General features: G+C 43.3%; 1 protein-coding gene across 1 annotated transcript in view; it reads right to left on the bottom strand.

Annotated features, from left to right (window-relative positions):
• ATOSA (atos homolog A) overlaps positions 1–20,140 on the bottom strand; it is a 62,589-nt gene extending 42,449 nt beyond the window's left edge. Inside the window, exon 1 of the mRNA XM_006118518.5 lies at positions 18,736–20,140. Within this exon, the coding sequence (XP_006118580.3) occupies positions 18,736–18,751 (16 nt within the window). The 5' untranslated portion in view covers positions 18,752–20,140. The remainder of the gene's footprint in view (positions 1–18,735) is intronic.
• Between the last annotated feature and the right edge of the window lie 1,323 nt (positions 20,141–21,463).

Genomic DNA, 21,463 nt, shown 5'->3' with positions numbered 1-21,463 from the left:
GAATGGGCTGAAAAACTTTTGTAACCAAGACAGTCTCCAGAGATAGGCTAATTTTACTAACTGCACTTGCATACTTAGAATTTGCAGGGAGTGCCTATTGAACCATAGAAGCACTTTGATTGGATGCAGAGGGAGCCCCCCGCCTCCATCCCCCCCATATTTCACAGCCTGGGCTCCAGCTCACACCCAAACATCTACATTGCTGTTTTTTGCCCAGAATCCCAGGTTCAAACAACCCAATTCAACAGACCCAGAATCTGAATTTTCTCTGCAGTATAGACATCCCCCCAAAAAATCTACATCTCAGGCAATGCTAATTTACTTCCTAAATTGTATTTTCAAGTTTTGTCCAATCCAGTTTTAAAATGAGTCAAGTAAAAAACAATTACAATCCAATAATTCTCATCTTTGGCACACACAGAGTGAGGAACATATTCATCCCATTATTCATTCTCATACTTCTTTGCACTACTCCAATTCTTCTTTGAAGAATGTAAATTCCAAGAATTGTTGTCTTAGTAGCTATCTGGACATGTCATGCACATTTTGATTTTAATCTGTCTATTCAGCTTTTTAATTATTTATTGATCTTCTATTAATCTAATTTGTCAAGATATTTCTTAGGGTGCAGAGCTCAATAATGTATGTGGTAGTCTAGATGAAATCTCAGTAGCACCTTTTATAGATTACAGGCAGTCCCCGGGTTACGTACAAGATAGGGACTGTAGGTATGTTCTTAAGTTGAATCTGTATGTAAGTCGGAACTGGCGTCCAGATTCAGTTGCTGCTGAAACTGATCAGTTTCAACAGCAGCTGAATCTGGATGCCAGTTCTGACTTACATACAGATTCAACTTAAGAACCCCAGGCATCCCCAAGTCAGCTGCTGCTGAAACTGATCAGCGGCTGATTCCAGGAAGCCTGGGGCAGGGGCTTCCTGTAGTCAGCGCTGGTCAGTTTCAGCAGCGGCTGACTTGGGGACGCCTGGGGCAGAGCAGCTGGGGTGCTGCTGGGTTGGTCCAGTAGTGCCGCAGCTCCTCGGCGCTACTGGACCAACCCAGCAGCACCCCAGCTGCTCTGCCCCAGGAGTCCTGATTCAGCCGCTGCTGAAACTGATCAGCAGCGGCTGAATCAGGACTCCTGGGGCAGAGCAGCTGGGGTGCTGCCGGGTTGGTCCAGTAGCGCCAAGGAGCAGTGCTGCAGGACCAACCGGCTAGCTGCGCGCCCCCCCCCCCCCCAGCAGACCAGGGACACGGGGAGCAAAGCCGTGGTGGCGGCGGGGTGCCGCGCCTCTGAGGCTTTGCTCTAGCAAAGCCTCAGAGGCGCGGGACCCCTCCGTCTCCCGGCTTTGCTCCAGGTGTCCCTAGTGTGCTGGAGACGGTCCGCAGCAGACCAGAGGCACCGGGAGCAAAGCGGCAGCAGCGGCAGAGTCCCGCGCCTCTGAGGCTTTGCCAGAGCAAAGCCTCAGAGGCTCGGGACCCCTCCACCTCCCCGGCTTTGCTCCCGGTGTCCCTGGTCTGCTGGAGATGGTCCCCAGCAGACCAGAGGCACCGGGAGTAAAGTGGCAGCGGGACCCTCCACCTCCCCGGCTTTGCTCCGGGTGTCCCTGGTCTGCTGGAGACGGTCCCCAGCAGACCAGGGGCACCCGGAGCAGCTTTTCTCACCCCGGAGGTCGAGGTGGCGGGACCGCTGCACTCTGGGCAGTCCCGCTGCCTGCGAGCTCCGGGGCGAGAAAGCCCCGTTCGTAAGTGCGGATCCGACATAAGTCGGATCCGCGTAACTCGGGGACTGCCTATACTAAATTTTACCCTGTTACAAACCAATTGTGAAGAACTAAAATTAGCTTACATGATATTGATATGACTTAGTGGTCAAGGTAGGCCAGGCCTCATTGTGTGCATCACATCTTCAACTGTACATCAAGCAAAATAATTTAACAATACCTTCTAAGGCATCGAAACTATTTCATCTCACAACAAAGATAGTGTAGTAAAGCAGCCTCCCTCTGACCCAGAAAGGGAAGAACTCCCCAGGACACCTTGGTGAGCCAGGCCAGAGCAATCAAGCCACAACCCCAGAAAGCAGAAGGGCAGGGCTAGAAATATAAAGGCTGGAGTTAAGAGCTCAGTTGGGCCCAAGACGCTGAGGGAATCAGATGCCTTTCCCAAGCTCCTGAGGTGAGAGACTAGCATACACTTTCAGGAAAAGTAAGACTGACCAGGACCACTGATGATCCCAGAGTCAATGGAAATCCTGCTGGAATCTTTATTCCCTCAAGACCCAGATGAGCTGGTATCAAGCCAGTTATGCCCACAGGAGGAATTGGGAAGTGGCCCAGGGATAGCCAACCCTGAACTGGCTGAGGAGATGGAAGTAAACTAAGTCAGCATGCTGTGGACAGGATCCCCGCTGAGCCAGTGGCAGCCAGGCCTGCCACTAATAGGGCCCTGAGCTGGGACACAGTGGAGCAAGTGAGCCTGCATTCCCACCCACCACTCTAATCTGCGGGTGGCAGTTTCTTCCCCATTTTTGGGCAAACCACCTGGGTTTGTTGGTCCTCTGCCAGAGCTAGGAGTCCTGAAAATTACTAAGCCTGAGCATCTTGAACTGTTTGCAGGCCCATCCTGAGCAAGGGCCTGGTCATATTAACTGTTGTTTGGCCTAACAGATGCCTGAGTGCCCTGCACTGTTTGCTGCCCTGCCCTGAACAAAGGCCTGGGTACACATCCTGACCCGAATGAGGCTCAGGCATCTTAAGTGTTACTCAGCCTGAGCATGAACTTGTGTCACCCTGCCCTGACCTAGCATGAGCACAGGCCCGAGTGCTTGAAATGGTTGTTGCCTCGCCCTGAAGCAGGGCCTAGGCTGGACTACTAACCTGTTCTGCTTGTTTATAGTGAGGCAAGTTGGCCTCACTCTGACCATGGGCGAGGTTAAGACTCCAACCTGATCCAGTACACATAGCTACTGACACGTCTCAGTACCTGAAGAATGTACTCAACAAAGGTAGCACAATGACAGTCAATTAATTTAACCATTCAGCAGAAGCATTTTCCAAAAAAAGAAAGACATTAAAAAAACCTGAACATTATGGAATAATTGACAAATACCAACACAAGGCTATTAAAATGAAACAAACATTTAACCTCAAAGCATTAGATTAAACTGCATTCAGTTTCCTCTTCCCCATTCCTTTTCTTTCATCAAGCTTCTTGCCCTCTACTTTTAAGTACACAACTATCTCCCTTACACTATAACAAACCTCCTGCTCTTCACTTACAAATGTCTTGACCACTATCAGCAACTCCTGTTGTTTCAACTTCATAACCAGTTAGGCATGGCCTAAAGTACAAAATCAGGTCAATGTAACTATGTCTGTCAGGGATCATGTGAAAAATCCACACCCCTGAGCAGTGTAGTTAAGCTGATCTAAGTCCCTGTGTTGAAAGTGCTAGGTCAATGGAGGACTTTTGGCACTTACATAGCCACCGCCTCCCAGGGAAATGGATTACCTACACAAACAGAAGACTTCCTCCAATCAACATAGGTAGTGTTTAGTACTGAAGCATTACAAATAGCACTTGTGCTATAGTGCTTTAGACAAACCCTTACTCTATTTTTTAATTATTTTAATCAGGCTTTTACCTCTACACTTCAGTAAAACCTCTGTCTACAGAGGTCATGAATGATCACTTCTTAATCAGACATCGGCCCTCTTCTTGGCCTCTTTGAATTACTACACTGTACTTTTTTGGTGATAAAAAAATTATTAAATTATTTCCAGGTGAAATAAGTTCAGTGCTGTACAAGAAATACATATTATGTAACAGAATCTCATGAATAGAGTATGTGTGAGCTTCCAAACAAAGCTCATTTCATGGCACAGCGTGCATCTTCACCCATTATACTTTTTTGCAGAGTTAGAAGACAACAGTGGTTTTCAGATTAATAAAAAAATCCAAACACCATAAAATAAAAATAAAAAATTTAAATTTCCTGTGAAACTAGTCTCTTTAGTACTCTAACATCTCTGGGCCCATCTGCAGTTGTTATATCTGAACATTCCAAGTACTGCATGAGAATACTTATTACTGTAGTTATGGCAGCAACGGTTGTTGTTTGCTCCTCTTTTTATACTCCTCCTAACTTCCCAGATATATTTCAAAATGTTTAAAGAGATTTGGTTCAAATGTCATCATTAACTAGAAACCAATCCTGGAAAATTGAAGCCCAAAAGAAATGTAAGTACTGCAGTGAAGAGGCCAGGGAGAAACATTTCCCCCCCCCCCCCCCCAATGTAAAAACAAAATATAACCTAATCATGTTTGTATTGAAAAGTAACATCTGAATTTTGAAACCTGGTATGAATAACAAGATTTAAGTACTGTATTAGATTTGGGGTAGGAAGAGTGCAAATTAACAGTTAAAATAATTGGGGGTAGGGAGGAAGATTCACTCCTGAGCAGGCTCAGTAGGTATCTGCGATTAGCTGAATGGTAATTAATCTTATCATTAGGGATGTAAGCAAGTAGTGAAGTACTCAACCACTCAACAAGGCTAAGCTTATCAGGCAGTCAAGTCGAGTACTCCACTACTTGCTTCGCCTGCCCCCCCCCCCCCCCCGCCGCCTCTGTATGAGCAAGAAGAGATGGGGAAACAGGATCTAGTGCTGAGGGGAGCTTAAAAATCAGATCCCCCAGCACTGTTTCCATGGTGCAGCCTGCCCTTATGACTACTGCAGGCTCTTACTACATTTAAAATGCAGAAGCAGTCTTAGCTCTTGCTGGCTCCAGGAGCCACCTATGCTGAGGCCCTACATTTTAAATGTAGTAAGAGCCCAGCAGCTCTTACCACATTTAAAAGAAGTCCTGGCTTGCAATGGCTCCAGGAGCTACCCCCGCTGCAGCTCTGCAGAGCGGCTTCCCTTAGTCAATACAACTTGTATCATCTACACAATTAGCTGAATAACTGCTCCTTAACAGCCTTATTTATCATCCTCTGAGATCTCATTACACATTTTCTGTTCAGACTGATTCTGATAACCTAGGCCTAGTCCATACTTAGTGACTACTAGTGAGAAATTCCATTCTCTAGGGAAACAGTAAAATTCCTTAACACACACACACACACACACACACACACGATGTGAATGGCTATTCGACAATCCAATAAGCAAATGCTTATCAGATAATCAACATGCTAGTCAACTAGTCACTCCCCCACTTGCTGCCTCTATCAGAAAGGGGCAGCAAGCGGGGGTAAGAAGAAGAGATGCTTCAAAGCAGCAGTGCCGCGTGAAGCCCAGGCCCAGACCCCGGGCTTCATATGGCGCTGCCGCTTTGAAATGCTGCATGGAGCATGATGCTGGGCTCCTGGAAGCGTTTCAAAGTGCCAGCGCTGCATGGAGCCAGGAGTCAGCTAGGGACTCCAAGTCCCCGCAGTGCTTTCGCCTTTGAAGTGTAGCAACAGCCTTGTGGCTGTTGCTACACTTCAAAGTCGGAGACACCCTTTTGACTATTGCAAATTGCATCGACTATTGCAAATTGCATCAACTATTTGATTAGCCAATTAATCTAAATTTTACATCCCTAACACACGCAGCCTTGCCATTAGACAGCCTTAGCAGAAAGACAAAGCAGAGACTTGGGGTAGGGGAAGTGGTTCTCTTCAGTTGTGGCTGCATTTTGAAAATTCAGAAGACAATGACAAGCAACTGTAATGCTGCCCTGTTTACCCAGACTTATAAAAAGTGTTCAGACAAAACAACTAAAAAGTAGATATAGTGAAAACTAACCCCTCTTCTCTTGTCCAAACATTTCATATCTTCCCTGCTGAAGTAACTCAAATGTTTACCCTAACATCTCTTCTATCCACACACTAGATTAGTGGAGCTTTCAACCCAGGAGAGCTGACACGGCTGCTGGTCTAAGCTACAGCTGGGTTCTGCTTTCACTTGAGCTGGTAACCTGTCTGTCCACTTTGTGCCAAGAATGCAAACTAAACCTCTCAAGTGCTGATAGTACCTCAATGCTTTTCCACAATTTCCTTGTGTGTTTAGAAGGACAGACAAGTTTTTCTACAATTCACTGGAAAAAAACAGAGTCTCTCAGGATAGAGAGCTACAGAATATGCCCCCAGAAGTCTTAGCAGTGCACGCAAATGTAGTGTCAGTAAGGACCCAATAACTTGAGTTCGATTTTGAAATATGGCTGTTCACATATCAGCCAAGTCAATCACTCAGGTTAACTCTGCAGTGAAGATACATCTGGAGATGTGAAACTAAAAGCCTAAATGGGATCACTACGGTTCCAATCCTGCTGCTACTGAAGGTAACAAAATCCACTGACCCCAGTGGAACACATTTGTACTTAATGTCATTTGCAGCCCTAACTAATAAGGACATTACTTTTTACAATGCCAATATATTATTAAAACATAATGGTTAATACAATATTTTATGGAAGAGTTTAAATATTTAAAAGTTATACTAATGTCTAAAACATAAATGCCACTTGCCCCTCCAGTATTGACAAAAGCACTTCTATACTTCATTATTATGTTTTCCATTCTGTTGAGGCCTCCAATCCACAATTATCAGTTGTATTACGATATCCCCCCAAAAATCTCTATCTGAGTTTGGGACCCCATTGAATGAGGTTGTACAGCATCACTAAACATAGGTAGACACAGTCCTTGCTATGAAGGCCTTACAATCAATGTATCAAACAGACAAAGGGTAGGAAGGAAAAAAAAAAAAAAAGAGAGAGAGAGACGGGTGAAGGCAGGGCCATCTCTAGACAGGTGCAGGGCCAAGGACAACCACCCATCTGTGGCAGGTCCTGAACCACCTTTTCCCCCCAAGCACCTGTCCCAATTTTGTGCCTTCCTCCAAGCCCCTGCCTCATCCTTTCCCAAGCAACACCGGGAGCCAGAGAGGTGAAGCAGGATTGGTAGCACTGCTGTCAGGCCCAGTACTACACAGGCCTGGCTTCTCCCTGGGGTAGGGGCAGGGCAGAGAGGAGTGAGGTCCATGACACTGCTGCTGGCCCCTGTGTCACCTAGCCCCCATGGCTCTCTGAACCACCGGGCCCCCAAAAGCATGGGCAATTACTCCAAATCATCCTATGGATGGGTCAGCTCTTTGTGAAGGAACTGGCTCAAGGCCATACAGCAGGTCAGTAGAAAGCCAAGAACAGAATCCCATGTCTCTCAATTCACAGCATTATGCCCTATCTAGGCCAAGTTTCTATATCTTTCTGATCTTCTAATAAGAGACAGTAAATCTATGCTCAAGATCCTCACCTAGCAACACATTCCAACTTTTGCTAATTTCTGGGAAGAATAAGGAATTTTTTTACTTTGTTTTATGTTGACTCTAAATCTGAATATTTTTGCTATACTAAATGGTATTAAATTGAGTCAAATGATACTATTATAACTATAACTATAAACTATAACTACTTATTTCTTCCTTCTGCCCTAGTATAACCCTAAGGTTTTCCCATCCTTCCTCTTGGACATTCTCAATGAAACTTAAAAAAAATACACTCATAAATAGACAAATTGCCAACACATTAGTTAACATTGCTGTTAGGACTCTAGCTTTTGCAGGCCCTGATTTTAACAATGCAGCATCAACTTCAAACTAATGCAGTTTTTTACGGCTATAATCACAAGCATATTAGGTTTAAGGTGTCAGAACTCTGGAGAAATAAATCAGGAAACGGAATACTCATTAGTAGTGCAAAGTATTTCTTCTTCAACCATGAGAGATTTGTTTTGTGGCACTGAGAATTCTGAAAGATCACCTGCTATTAAAATACTCCAGAGCATATAACCAAAAACATCAGGCACCCCAGTATTGCAGTTAAATAGTTCAGATGGAAACAGTGTTATGGAAACAAACTATTTTCAATTTGATCTTTTCAGAACCATTGCAAATAAAGTTATACAGATTTATTTGGAATGTGACTGATCATGATCACAACACAAATGAAATCTTCCTCCAGTTTTGCTACCTTTAGTGCTTATTCCCAAACACTTTATTTACCTCCCTGACTGCATATGTAGTTATCCTCCCAGTATGACGCAACCTGTTCTTAGAAACTACTTCCCTATTCATCATTATTTCTGTTTCATCTTTTAGGTCTACATAATTTTAAAAGGCTCTTTGGCATAGTATTTGATGGTTTTTGTTCTATAATTGTTTAAATCTGCTAACATTAAGAGTTAGGCCAATATTTCTTTCTATGAAACCTAACACTACAAATTATTAAGGCACTCTCATTCATTCATTCTATCTATCTATCTATCTATCTATCTATCTATCTATCTATCTATCTATCGAGAGAGAGAGAAATTGTAAGTATCCGAATTTTTATTTGGTCCAAATAAGTAATATAATTAAATAAAAGTGGTTGGAGAATATTTGTGATGGTCATATCATTTCAATTATGATTTGTTTACAAGTAGCCTTTTAAAAGTCTTTTAGAGTTTAGTACCAGTAAATTAAGTATATAATCCAATTACGACTGTCCACCGTTTACTGTGTATAACTGCATATATATCAAAGCAAGAATGAAAAGACTATAGAGAATGGAGTGCTATGAATGGAGAATTTTCAGGAACTAGAAGTGAGATTTTGTACACATATAGTCCCTTATTGCTCCATCACCATTCATACAAATTGTGTGTAACTGTATATTTATGCATGAATTTGCCCGATTTGCTCAAGAAATTACAAGTGCAAAAGGGTTCAAGACCACTACGCTACATTTTTGAAGATATAAGTGAGTCTTCTATATAAGAACTGGAAAAGAAAACACTCTTAAACACAAGCAGCAAGTTATGTAAACAATGTAAAGCTAAGAAAGAACACATTCTCTCACACCTTAAAAGCTACTGGTATTTGTAGACATGGTTTTTCAAAATTTGAAAGATTTTAGCTAATAGTTACTGTATCAGGATAGAGAAAATAGTTACTAAAATTAATTAACAGTGAAAGTAAAGTACATTATTCTATTGATTATTAAACATGTGTTGATAATCAGAGAATAAGGCCATTTTTAGAACCTTTAGAACAGATGTATGGACATAATCCTTTATCAAAACTACCAGAGAATCCCCATTTGCCACTGCCAGCAGAGAAGTGCTGAAGAGGCAAATTCTTTTAACAGATGTACTGTAGCAAAAAAGTGACAATCAGGTGACACTATTCCTATTCCAGAGAATACTGCTGATTTTAGGAAATGGATTTTATTCCACAGTGCACTTTAAACTGAAGTCAAACACAAAAGTTGTAAGGCAAATCATCCTGATCTGGTAGTCATTCAGCTCTCCTAAATTAGGCCTCTAAAATCAAGGGCAATATAGAAATGCCTAAAGTTCCATACATATTGAACCCTAAGGATCTGACCAGGAAAGAATTCCTACTTGTTAACTTTAGTGATTGGATCATGGCATAAGGGCCAAAACCACTAACCAGTGTACATCCCAGTCCACTCAACAGAGTTTCTGTAAGATAAGGTGTACGCTAGAAACTGTTGGTAGAGTTGTATCACTGAGGGGTGACATTTTTTATATTGGCAAAAGACCTCTAGTGTAGACAAAATTATACCAGCAAAAACATAGATTTGCCAACCTGACTTATAAACTAGACTAGCAAAAGCACTCTCATATTGCAAAAGCTTCATCTGCATTAGGTGTGCCTGTAGATATACCTAGTGTAGACTAGGCCTAACAGTCGGGAGAAAACAATTTGATGTGGAGACTTACTGCCTTTGCACCAGTCATTGCACTTCCTCCAACATGGGGAGAAAGGAGGATAGTCAGCATGGGCGTCCAGTATGCTAGGCGGGGAAAGGCCTTCCTAAACCGCCAGGCATGGCCCCACCCACACTCCACCCCCAGAATGCCTGCTGTAGGTGTTCTGGGTGCGGAGTGTTGCAGCCCCCAGCACCTGCCCTCCCAGGTGCTTCAGGGGCTGGGGAGGCTCAGGCTGCACGGCCTCCGCCCTCCCCGGTGCTCCAGAGTCCAAGGGAGGCACACATGTGCTCGCCCCCTCTCCTCTCTTCCCTTCTCTGGAGCGGGGCGGTGCACTTGGCGCATCTTGGGGGAGGGGGGAAACAGGGTCTCAGCAAAGGGGGCAGATCTGTAGGTGGTGCTGGGGGCCTCTCTCCCACAGGCCTAGCTACACCAACCGCCCTGATAGAACTGCAACTACATGGATACTGGCTATCAGCTCCACCATCCCCACGCACTCTCCTAAGATAGCATGAGCTTAACTCCACACCACTAGACATATAAAATGAAGCCTTACCAGGATCAGTTTTCTCCATAGTTCTAGTGAAGAGAGAAATTTTTAATATTTTCCACCTCAGAGATGAAGCAATTGCCTTCAGCAGTTTGTCTTTCAGTACTATTAAAATTATTCCATTTTAGGCAACAGATATTTTTATTTCTATTACAACTGTAAGTTTTCACAATAGGAAACACTTTTCTTTAGTTCATTTATAAATAATCAGTATGTTCTTATTACAAGTCTAATTATTAATACAAAGAAAATGATCTTTGTGCCGGCAACAATCTCATACTTAAAATTTTACTTAAACCAAAATTTGTATAGCAATGTGTACAGCAGTGGTGGGCAACCTGCGGAAAGTGGCACAGGCCACAGGGACGTGCTGGCCTCTGCTTCCCGCAGCTTCCATTGTCTGGGAACAGTGAACCACAGCCTCTAGGAGTTGCAGGGGGAGGGGATACATGCCTTTGGACACTCAACGTAAACAAACTGTCTCATGGCCTGCCAGTGGCTTACCCTGATAGGCCACAGGTTGTGCACCACTGGTGCACAGTTTTGTTTTGGCAGCAAGGGGGTGGATATTATAGAGAAAATACAAAGAAACCAGAACCCAACTCCTCAACAATAAGAAAAAAGCCTTGATTTCTACACCAAATACACACCTATACATTGCATACCACACAAGAACAAATCCCCCCTCCTCTCCCCAATAGACTAAGGCTAGAATGGAATTTCAGTGTAATATTTGATCACCCATCTGTATTTTTTGTTTATCCAAACCATTTTTTCCCAATTTTACTCTTCAAAAATAAAGTTCAGAAAACACACACATGCCTCCTTCTCTCTTAACCCTAGCTTCCCTGCATTTAACCACGATACTAGAGGCATAACTAATAATTTTCAGAACAATTTCTCTACTAAACAGGAAGCAGCACCACTTCATTCTCCCCTTCTCTGTTGCACCTATAGCCAGAAATATAATTGAAACATATTCTGAAGGATACTTTCCTCACTAAACAGGAAGTAACATCACCTTTACTTTACTTATGTTGTCTACATAACTTATATTAGTAATATTAAACTGCAAAATTTTAGCTGGTCAGATTCTAAAATGTAACATTAGATGGCATTTTTGTTGTGGGAGTAGATATTATAAATGTAATGGGCAGGGCTCTGTTTTCAGTTTTTATTTAATTTTTGCCATGAATTTATCAGTGTTTACAACCACCACAACGAAATCGGATAAAAATCAGTGCAAAAAAATGATTAATTTTTCTGGGTAAATATTTGGATTAATTTTGGTGGATGGAAAGACAGAAGAAAAAAGTATTAGTAGATTAATGCACTGAATTCTGTTTACTAATGTGGTTTGCTGCAGAACTAAAACAGAACTCAAAATACAATACCATTGCTGAGCTTAAGAAAACAACCAACCTCTGATCTCAAAATAAAACTTTGCATTAGAATAATCAGTTTACTGTTTTAGAATCTGAACTATTACCCTATAAATATTTACACTTAATAACTGGGCTACACCATTTGCAGCACAGTCAACATCTTTTGCTCCTGTTTTTGTTTAAAACTTTTAAATACTTCCTTGTGTTCTGAAACATATTCTGATACACCAAACTGCTAAGGAAATGAAACTGTGTGTCAAATCCTTAAACAATTATCTGCTTACAACTTCAAATATGTATATGGCGGGTGTGAGATTCAGATGCACATGCATTTCAGAGCTTGTACACATATCTGCATGCATCTTCTACAGCAGGGACGGGCACAATACAGCAGTTTGATTTCCCCATGCCCCAACCAGGGCGGGCCAGGGCCGGGGTGGAGATGACAAACTTTGTGTGCTCCCCTGCCAACAGGCCCAGATTGGCCTGGGAGAGCATATGAAGTCTCCTCCTCCCCGCCAGAGGTGCGTGACACATAGAGGGAGCCACCAACTGTTCAAAACAGCTGGCAGTTCTCTAAGTATTGTGTGACCATGGCAGGGTTGACAGACTATGCACGCGCTCCCCCGCACTCAGGTCCCACTCCCAGTTGAGATGATTGGTCTGGGTGCTGGGTAGTGCATGTGAAGTCTATCGACCCCCATGGATGTGCGGCCCTGTGCAGCACTTGGAGGGAACCAATGTGGCTGGGGCTGCTGCAGGAAGGAGCCTGCCTCAGGGACCCTGTTGGGCTGCTGGCCGAGAGCCGCTTAAGGTAAGTAACTCCTGGCCACAGCATGCCTCTTGCACCGCAGCCTCTCCCACTTCCTAAATCCCTGCCCCAGGTCACAAATCCCTCCTTCCCCCAAACCCTATCCTGCAACCCAGTCCCCTACCCCAAGCTCCCTTCTATACCCAACCTCCATCCCAGACCCCCCTTCCCCTCCATAGTGAAGTATGCCCCTTGACCACTTTCCAAAATCTTGGAGTAGCTCCCCATTAAAAAATATTGCCCTGATGTAGACCAATATGTAGCCTTACTTCCAAAAGGCAGTTTTGCAATATACACAGAAGTTAATGTATTATTGTAATATATGTAGCTCATGCAGTATATTGTATTTTCCTAATAAAATAAGTTATTTTTATATATCTGGATGATACAAAAGTAGGGTGAAAATCAGAAACAACTAAATAATACTTTTTGTAAAATCTACGAATTTCTCAATAAAAATAGTTTTATACTGCAAACAAAGGGCCTTATGAACGGAACACTAAAACGCAATTAATTACTTTTTTTCATTACTTAAAATCTGTTTGCTGTACTATTCATCACCTGTTAAAATACTTGCCAAAGAACCCTCTGTGGAGTTTTAAAAGCATAAATTACTTCTGAAACAAAAAGTTTTCCCCTTAACAATGGCCCCTTAAAAAATGCACAAATATCAATTGGCCTGGGGAAGAAGCACTCATGCAAACAGAATCCCAACTAGAATTGGTTGTGAATTTGTCAGCAATGCTTTTCTCTTCAGAAAATGTCAATTAATTAAAACCAAAATACATCTGTTTCAACAAAACTTATTTGGAAAGATTTCTCACATCCAGGATGGGCTATTTACTATTCTATTTTGCTTCTTCCCTCTGACCTCCTCCCACATTTCCCCCCCCCCCCCCAAAGGTCTCAGTTTTACTCTAATGTAAACATGAAAAATTCTAAAATCTCAATTTTTCAGAACACTAAATTCTTGTTTTGTGGCCAACCCTACCCTCAGGTTCCTTGTAAATCCCTGTCTTTGTCCCCTCTCCCTATTGCCCACTCAAAAAAAATGTACCTCCTCAATGTAACAAAGCTGGCCAAATTTCTATTAAGGCTAAAGAAATGGCTTTGTCCTCACTGATCACTGGAAACACAACGACATCTCTCAACTCAATTGCTAGGAAAAGCCCACTAAGCACCACCAATCTTGATTTCTCAGGAAAGAGAAAGGAGCATCATTTTCAGCCTGATCTTTCTCTGCTTGGATGAGAGGATAGAGGCTTGAATTAGTCCTAAGTAGAGTAAAGGATCTGGTCCAAGAGTGAATATAGCTAGACTATTTGGTAATAGTGACCATAATATAATTAAATTTAACATCCTTGTGGCAGGAATAACACCATAGCAACCCAGCACTGTAGCACTCAATTAAAGAAAAGGGAACACCACAAAATTAGGATGTTAAACAGAAATTAAAAGGTACAGTACCAAAAATAAAATGTCTGCAAGCTGAATGAAAACCTTTTAAAGACACTATAAAAGAGGCTCAACTTAAATGTATATCCCAAATTTAAAAACATAAAAAGAAAGCCAAAAACATGTCATCATGGCTAAACTAAGTAAAAAAAAAAAAAAAAAAAAAAATCAGTGAGTGGCAAAAAGACATTGTATAGATTAGAAAGTAGAAGTTAAATCCTAATGACGAAAATAGAAAGGAGCATAAATGCTAAAATTAAATATAAAAATATAATCAGGAAGGATATTCAAGATTTTGAAGAACAGCTAGCCAAAGACTCAAAAAGTTATAGCAAAAAAAAAAAAAAAAAAAAAAATTAAGTGTCTCAGATAGGGTTGCCAGGTGTCCAGTATTGACCCAGACAGTCTGGTATTTTTGCCTCCTGTCCGGTAAAAAAAATTCAGAAATACCTGGCAGCCCTAAGACACACTTGGCAACTGGGTCCAGCCCCCAGACCCAGATCTTTGCCCCTCTGCTTACCTGGGGTAGGGGAGGGGAGGCTTGATCAAGAAAACAAGCAGTACCTGTTGAGAGCTAAATAAGCCAGACACCATCACTGCAAAAGAACAGTGTATCTGTAAAAGCAAACTTCTGTACGTGTAGGCAGGATATTACACAGACTAAGTTTTGTCAACACTAGAATTTATTTTCCTCTTAAAATTGCATACTGTAGCTTCTGTGACTGGTAATGAAAGCTGAGATTTTTACTTAATTAGATGACTCCAGGAAAAACACCAAATACTGCAAGACTTGTGATAGAATTGTGAAATTTGCTAACAACATATCAAGTAATAATTCTAGTGCAGAGAAGGTACAGACAAAAGGCCATTATTGTTTTAACTACCATGCTATCTAGACCTAGTATAAAGCAGGGTTAGCTGACAGCTGCCAGCTGCTTAACTGTAGAGCTCTGTGCTGATATAAAAGTGGTATCTGCATCTGCAAAATGATCCGCAGATATCCACATCCATAGATGTGGATATCCATGTATATAAAGTGTATATCTGCAAATCTACAGGGTTCTAGATACAAAAATTGTATCCACATCTACAGCTGTATCTGCAAAACGAGCTGTAGATATCTGCGGATTTGCTGGGCTCTACATATCCACATTAATGCTCCTACTAGTGGAGCTCCACTGATATTTAAGTGAAAAAGTTTAGTGAAAACACAGCCAATGAAGGCTTACATTTAGAGATGATGAGACAAGATGTGGCCCGTGAGCTGGATCCAGTCCGCCAAGCCTGTGGATCTGGCCCATCTGAGACCCTCAGGCACAGAGAAGCCAGTCATTTCAGAGCAGCCCCATGCCACTTTAAGCAGCTGGCTGCTCCATGTGGTTCTCTGCTCCGGGCACCTGGAGGGTGGGAAGAGGGGAAGGGGAAGAGCCTTCGTGCACTGCCCCTTGCTCCCCAAAAATTCTCTAAGCTCCTATTGGCCAGAAACCCCAGATCACAACCCCTTCATTCACCCAAACTCCCTCTCATATCCTACACCCCAGTCCTCTACCATGAGCTCAGTTCTGCACCCAACCTTCATCCTAGATCCTGCAACACCCAAAGAAAGGTGCAGTTCTTGACCACTTACCAAAATCTTGGGAGTGGGCCCCCATCAAAAATTATTGCCCACCCCAGGCAACATCCTTCCTTGTACTTCCAAATCTACCAACTGTTTCCCTAGCTTCCAAAATTACTCCATGAACTGCCTTTTAGAACTCTATATTTATGTTTTCATAGTTACTTCCCTTGAAACGTCTCCTGTTTTAACCTTTACAATTTTCAAACTTCTCTCATTATAAAGTCATATACTTTAGATTTTCTCTTCCATATAGACCTCTATCCTAAGTTTCTTCAGCTTACATAAACCTTCCCCATAGCGCCACTGTCTTATGACAACCCCATTGCTGGTAAGAGTGTAACATCAGAATTATTTCCTCTTCTTTCCATCCCTGCCTGCCATCCCTCTCTACTGGTGACTTTGTACTGGTCTGCATTACACTACTATACCAGTACATCTATACACGCAAAGCCCCCAGATAAGCACAACACAAACCATCAGTTATTTTTTAGCCAGTATACCGCCTCCCTGAATGACATTAACTACACTGATGCAAGCAGTCTTCTGTTGACATAGCTACATCTGCTCTGGGGCATTTGCCAGCTTAGCTATGTTGTCTAGGGGTTGGTGGGTTTTTTCACGTCCCTAAGTGACATAGCTATCTATGCTGTCAAAACTTTGTCATATAGACTTGGTCTCTGTGAAAAGCTCATAATTAGGTACTGTAATAAAGGTATGTTACACAATCAACTTCCCCCCCCCCCCCCAACATTTGCATCTTTCAGTCCTTTTTGGTAAGCATTACCTTAATTTAAAAAAAAAAAAAAAACACATCTTTTCTCAGTTTGGTTTTTGAAGACATGTACTACACATCAACAGAAAAAAAATCTAAATCAAATGACCCTTCCCCCCATTCATCCAATTCAGAAATGCAGAAGTACAGTATTTTTCTATGTACAAGGTACAAAGGCTCAAACATACAGACTACTAATTACCATGAAAATACAGTTTTCAAAATTTCTCAAGATAAACTGCAGTTATCAACAATTATGCCAACTAGGTTTATTCCGTATCTTTTAAATTTTAGTCTTTATGATTTGCTACAGTATGCTCATTATGGGTCTTTGACCAACATGTTGAAACATGTACCACAATTTAGGCCTTAGCAAACTGACAGCACTGCTTGTCTTGTGTTCTTCACTATTAATTTGCAACAAATGGAAGCAGGTGATTGTACACTTGACTGCTCGCTGTACTGTGGTGCAGCTGCTATGCAGAAGGCAGTACATGTAAACATTTGCATGATTCATGCCTCCTGAGAGCATCTGTGGGCTGCATGTGGCATTTATGCAGCACTTCCATAATTCTCTTTGTATATGGTATTACTCAAGTACAAGACCCACAGCACACAGTTAAGCTAGAGACATTTGTTTACTAAAATGGCTATTCACATTCTTTGGTGTGAAAACAGCTGATTGTTTTAGAACCCCAAAATTACCTTCCTTTGCTGTTGAACTAAAAGCAGTTCAAACATATTACCAAACATTTTATAATGTCTGAAGCTTTAGAGATCATTAAATGTAATCTCAATATATTAAATACTAGTTTCTATGAAAAATTCTACTCAACAAATCAACTCAGCTCCATATCATATTGATTCACGGCATTAACTATTCCACAATCATTTTAAGATTCTAATACAACTGCATTTTCCTATCTAGTGTAAGTTACAAAAGCATAGACAAAGGTCAATTAGAGCTTTTTTGGATTGCTAGAGCAGAATAGTTTAACACTGCAAATATTGACTCTCTTTTATCTGATTATTATGAAATTTTGAGTTCACCTTGATGGTAGACAACTTTCAAACTTCAGCCATATGATCTGAAATCTAAAGAGGCACAGTACATATAGTTGGCTTTGCAGCAGTTAGCTTTCCAAAATATGCTCCTTTGCTTCTTAATAGTACCCACCAGTTTTACAACACAGACAACTGTGCGTAAATTCACAATTTAAAAACTAGTTAACATGTGCTGTGCATTTTTAATATATAATTGCAGAATATGATGTCTACAAACTGTGTGGAAATAAACAGGCATCTATGCAAGGCCCATATTAAGCAACTGTATCATAAAAAGTTCAATGTAAAATAGTTACTGCACATTCATAAACGATTGACACCTCAAAATCTAGACTATTTTAAAGCACTTCTCAAATACCAAAGATGTTATTCATATTACAGGAAAATAGATATAAGTATTTAAAAACTAAAAAGCAATTAGGTTAAACAAAAAATAGCAGCAGGTAAACTAGAAAACAGCTTTAAAATAAATTTATACAAGCCGCTATACAAGGTTTTTTGAAAATTCTTTAGCATGACAATATAATTTGCTCCCAACTTGCTTGTTGGCTAAGCAAGGCAAATGTTTACAGCATTATAACCTTGAAAACATGGTTTAAAAGAGAAACCATGACATATTTTTAACTCTAGGGGCATCAGTAGCTGTTGTACTGTAAAGGAGAGCTGAAGTGATAAAAACAGATACATTCTCAGTGCACCTTATTTTGCCTATGGATTAGTCATATAAACATATGACCAATACCAGCAATGACCATTAAACAGTAAGACTATTTCAACCTGCTGTTTAGCATTTACCTGACTTTTTTACTAAACAGAAAACCTTGTAACAAACCTAAATAAACATTCAACAGCTATAGCTGGTTTGTTTCTGGGCTGCACTTACCTGCATTTACATATCCCTGATTTAAACCAGGATTGCAAGATAGTGCTGGATTGTATCTGACTTCTTTTTTAAAAATGTTGCAATTGCATGATAATAGTCTGAATACAACATTATTTGATGTTTACCTGATACTGTCTCCCATTTACTACAGTGAGTTTCTACTTCCTTTCCCTGAGGTATATTGGTAAAATTAATCCGTTTAAACAACAGAAATTTTTAATAAAAGCACTAACAAATAATTCTGCCTAATCGATTTCAAACTACACCTTACTTTATGTGTATTGTACCCTTCCCCATATTTCTTGGGCTGAAAGCAGCAGCAGCTGTATTCTCTCCTCCTGCCCCCATCATAGTCAGTGATAATATAGGAAGACCTTTAAAAAACAGGCTGTTTCTAAAATTTAAAAAAACCCAAACTCTTAATAAATCATTTACCTCGTTCTGGCTTCATTTTCACTCTGTTTCTTCCCAGATCTCTGAAACAAGCTTATAAGGTTTTCTGTCCTTCTTCGGAAGACTCTGTGATGCTACGTCTGGCTAACTTTATTTATTTATTGAGTAAAACAATAAAATAAAATAACCCAGCACTCCACTCAGTAGGGCTTACAAGATCCTGCAGCTAGGCCTCCTCCTTGCATTCATTGCGGTGGTAGCAGCAGTCTGCTGGGGAAAAGCTAAACACAGCCAGTCTCTCTCTCTCTCTCTCTGGAACTTGCCAATGTGTCCTTCCTTGACACAGCGTCTGAGCAGGTCTATTTATAACCTGCCGGGGTAAAATCCCACACCACTGACATCTAAACTCACCCACCCCCCGCAGAAAGAGCCTCTGAGTCACAGTCGCCACAGACAATGTCAGCATAGGCTGCCTGGAGTCCACCCCTTTTTTACCTGCTCCACGGGGGGGGGGAACCTAGATCACCCGACAGCTCTCCCCCCTCCTCTATATGAATGCTCCTGGCTACCAGCAGCCCTTCCTCAAACCATCTCTCGCCAGAGTGGCTGACAGCAGCCCCCCAGCGCAGTCCGCGCCCCGCCTGGTCTCGCTGCCCCTCACTGCCAGCGCTGACCCGGATTTCAGACTTGTCTCCGGCACACGCGCACGCACACACACCCCTCCGCTCACGCGTGACCCCGCGCTGCCCGCCCGCCGAGCTCCTCTCCTCGCATACTGGGCTGGGAGGAAAGGGGGGACTGGTCCCAGACCTCACAGCGCCCCGCACGCCACCTGCCCGAGTCTAATAACTCTGACAGAGCTGGCGCCGTCCGCTCCGCCTGTCACCCAGACCCCTCTCCCCCCGCCAACCAACGGTCCCCCCCGCGACGGGCTAGCCCTGCACCGGCACCTGGCTAGCGCCGGGGGACCCGCTCGCCGCACTCATCTCCCCCCGCGCCCAGCAACAGCCGCGGCTCGCCGCCCCTCTGCCGGCAGGGTCCGAGCGGGCTGTCACAGGCTCATCGCCCTGGCTCGGGCCGGGGAAGTGTGGGGCGGCGCTGCCCCCCCCAGACACGCGACTGCCTCTGCCCTCCGCCTCACTTCTGCCTGCCCCGCGACACGGCCCCCTCCTCTCCCTCTCCCTGCCGTCGCAGAGGGCTGCTGCTTTCCATGGCGCTGCCGCCCTGCTGACTAACTCTCCTCCTCGCCGCCTGGCCCTTCTCTGCCTCCGGCCAATCCACCCCAGGCGTTGCCAAGCACCGGGGCAGGCGGGGGGGGAGAGGGCGGGGCTAAGCTCAGCGGCTTCAGCTAAGGCCAGCGGCTCCAGCTAAGGCCAGGAGGGGGCAGGGAGGAAAGCCCCCCTTCTCCGCGAGGACGAGCGCTAGGACCCCTCGAAACCCTCTCGGCTCCTTATGGGCTCTGTTTGCCTGTCAAAACACTGCCAGTGTCACGTGTCCCAACAACAGCCAATCCCCTCTCGTCACTTCCTCCTTGGCCCTCAGCCCTGCGAGGAACTCCGTTGTTATGGAAACAAAGCCCAAGAACAACTTCGGCCTGATAGCTGCCTAAGGGTGACTTTTCTCCCCTCCCCCAATTCCCATCACCGCAGGTGGGGAAGCGAGCTGCAGCTGGCTTGACTGACAGGCTGCCCAGTTTTAGTGTAAATATACTTAGCACAGGCCAGGACAACAACAAAATACCACGTGATCAGGCTTCCAGCAGACACCCCTAGCCACTATGAACATCAGTTATGCAGACAGGTACCCACTTCTGTAGGCTCCCACTTATGCAGAAGCTCTTTCCTCATTATCACCAGGAATCTGTCAAATACTACATCCCCTATAGCCAGTTACAGTTTATACAAAAAACAGGACTATGTAGCACTTTAATGACTAACAAGATGGTTTATTAGGTGATGAGCTTTCCTGGGCCAGACCCACTTCCTCAGATCTGAGGAAGTGGGTCTGGCCCAGGAAAGCTCATCACCTAATAAACCATCTTGTTAGTCATTAAAGTGCTACATAGTCCTGTTTTTTGATTCAGCTACACCAGACTAACACGGCTACATTTCTATCACAGTTTATACAGACAGTCCTTCCTCAGTCTGGGTAGGACTTACAGAGGAAACCAGCTCTCTTTCTTCCCTTCTCCCAGAACAGGATTTGTGCACACACTCTTCACTATGAGCCAGATTTATAGTATATACATTGCCAAAGCTAGCACTGGGCAACCAAAACTAGTGAGTCTTATTCATCTCAGTGGGCTGCATGATTCCAGTGGTGGGCAACCTGTTGCCTACACCCCACTGAAGTTCCACCTGTGGCCTGTGCACCCCTTGTCTGTCCCCCATCTCCACACACCCGTGGAATCTTCAACCCCCGCCCCCTTTGTGCACTGGGGAATTGGAGCCCTGCGCTTCCTACTCCTCCCAGCACTTTTTGAGTGCCATGAATCTGCTGATTTGTGTTCCATCCCTGCTCCTCCACTCTCTCCCAGAGCTTGAACAGCTGTGAATGCTCTTAGTGAGGAGCGGGGATGGAGGGAAAATCAGTAGATTCATGGTTCTCCAAAAGTCCTGGGAGGAATTGGAATTGGAAGTGCAAGTTCCAGGGCCACAGGGCATGAGAGGCACATGGGGATGGGGGCAGACAGGGAGTACATGGGCCTCAGGGGGAAACCCAGTGGGCTGCAGGTTAACCACCACTGGCCTAAGCTTTCATTAAAATATAT

This window comes from Pelodiscus sinensis, chromosome 14 (genome assembly GCF_052426305.1).
Source record: "Pelodiscus sinensis isolate ZL-2025 chromosome 14, ASM5242630v1, whole genome shotgun sequence".
NCBI lineage: Eukaryota > Metazoa > Chordata > Testudines > Trionychidae > Pelodiscus > Pelodiscus sinensis.
This window is presented reverse-complemented; position numbering and strand designations above follow the sequence as displayed.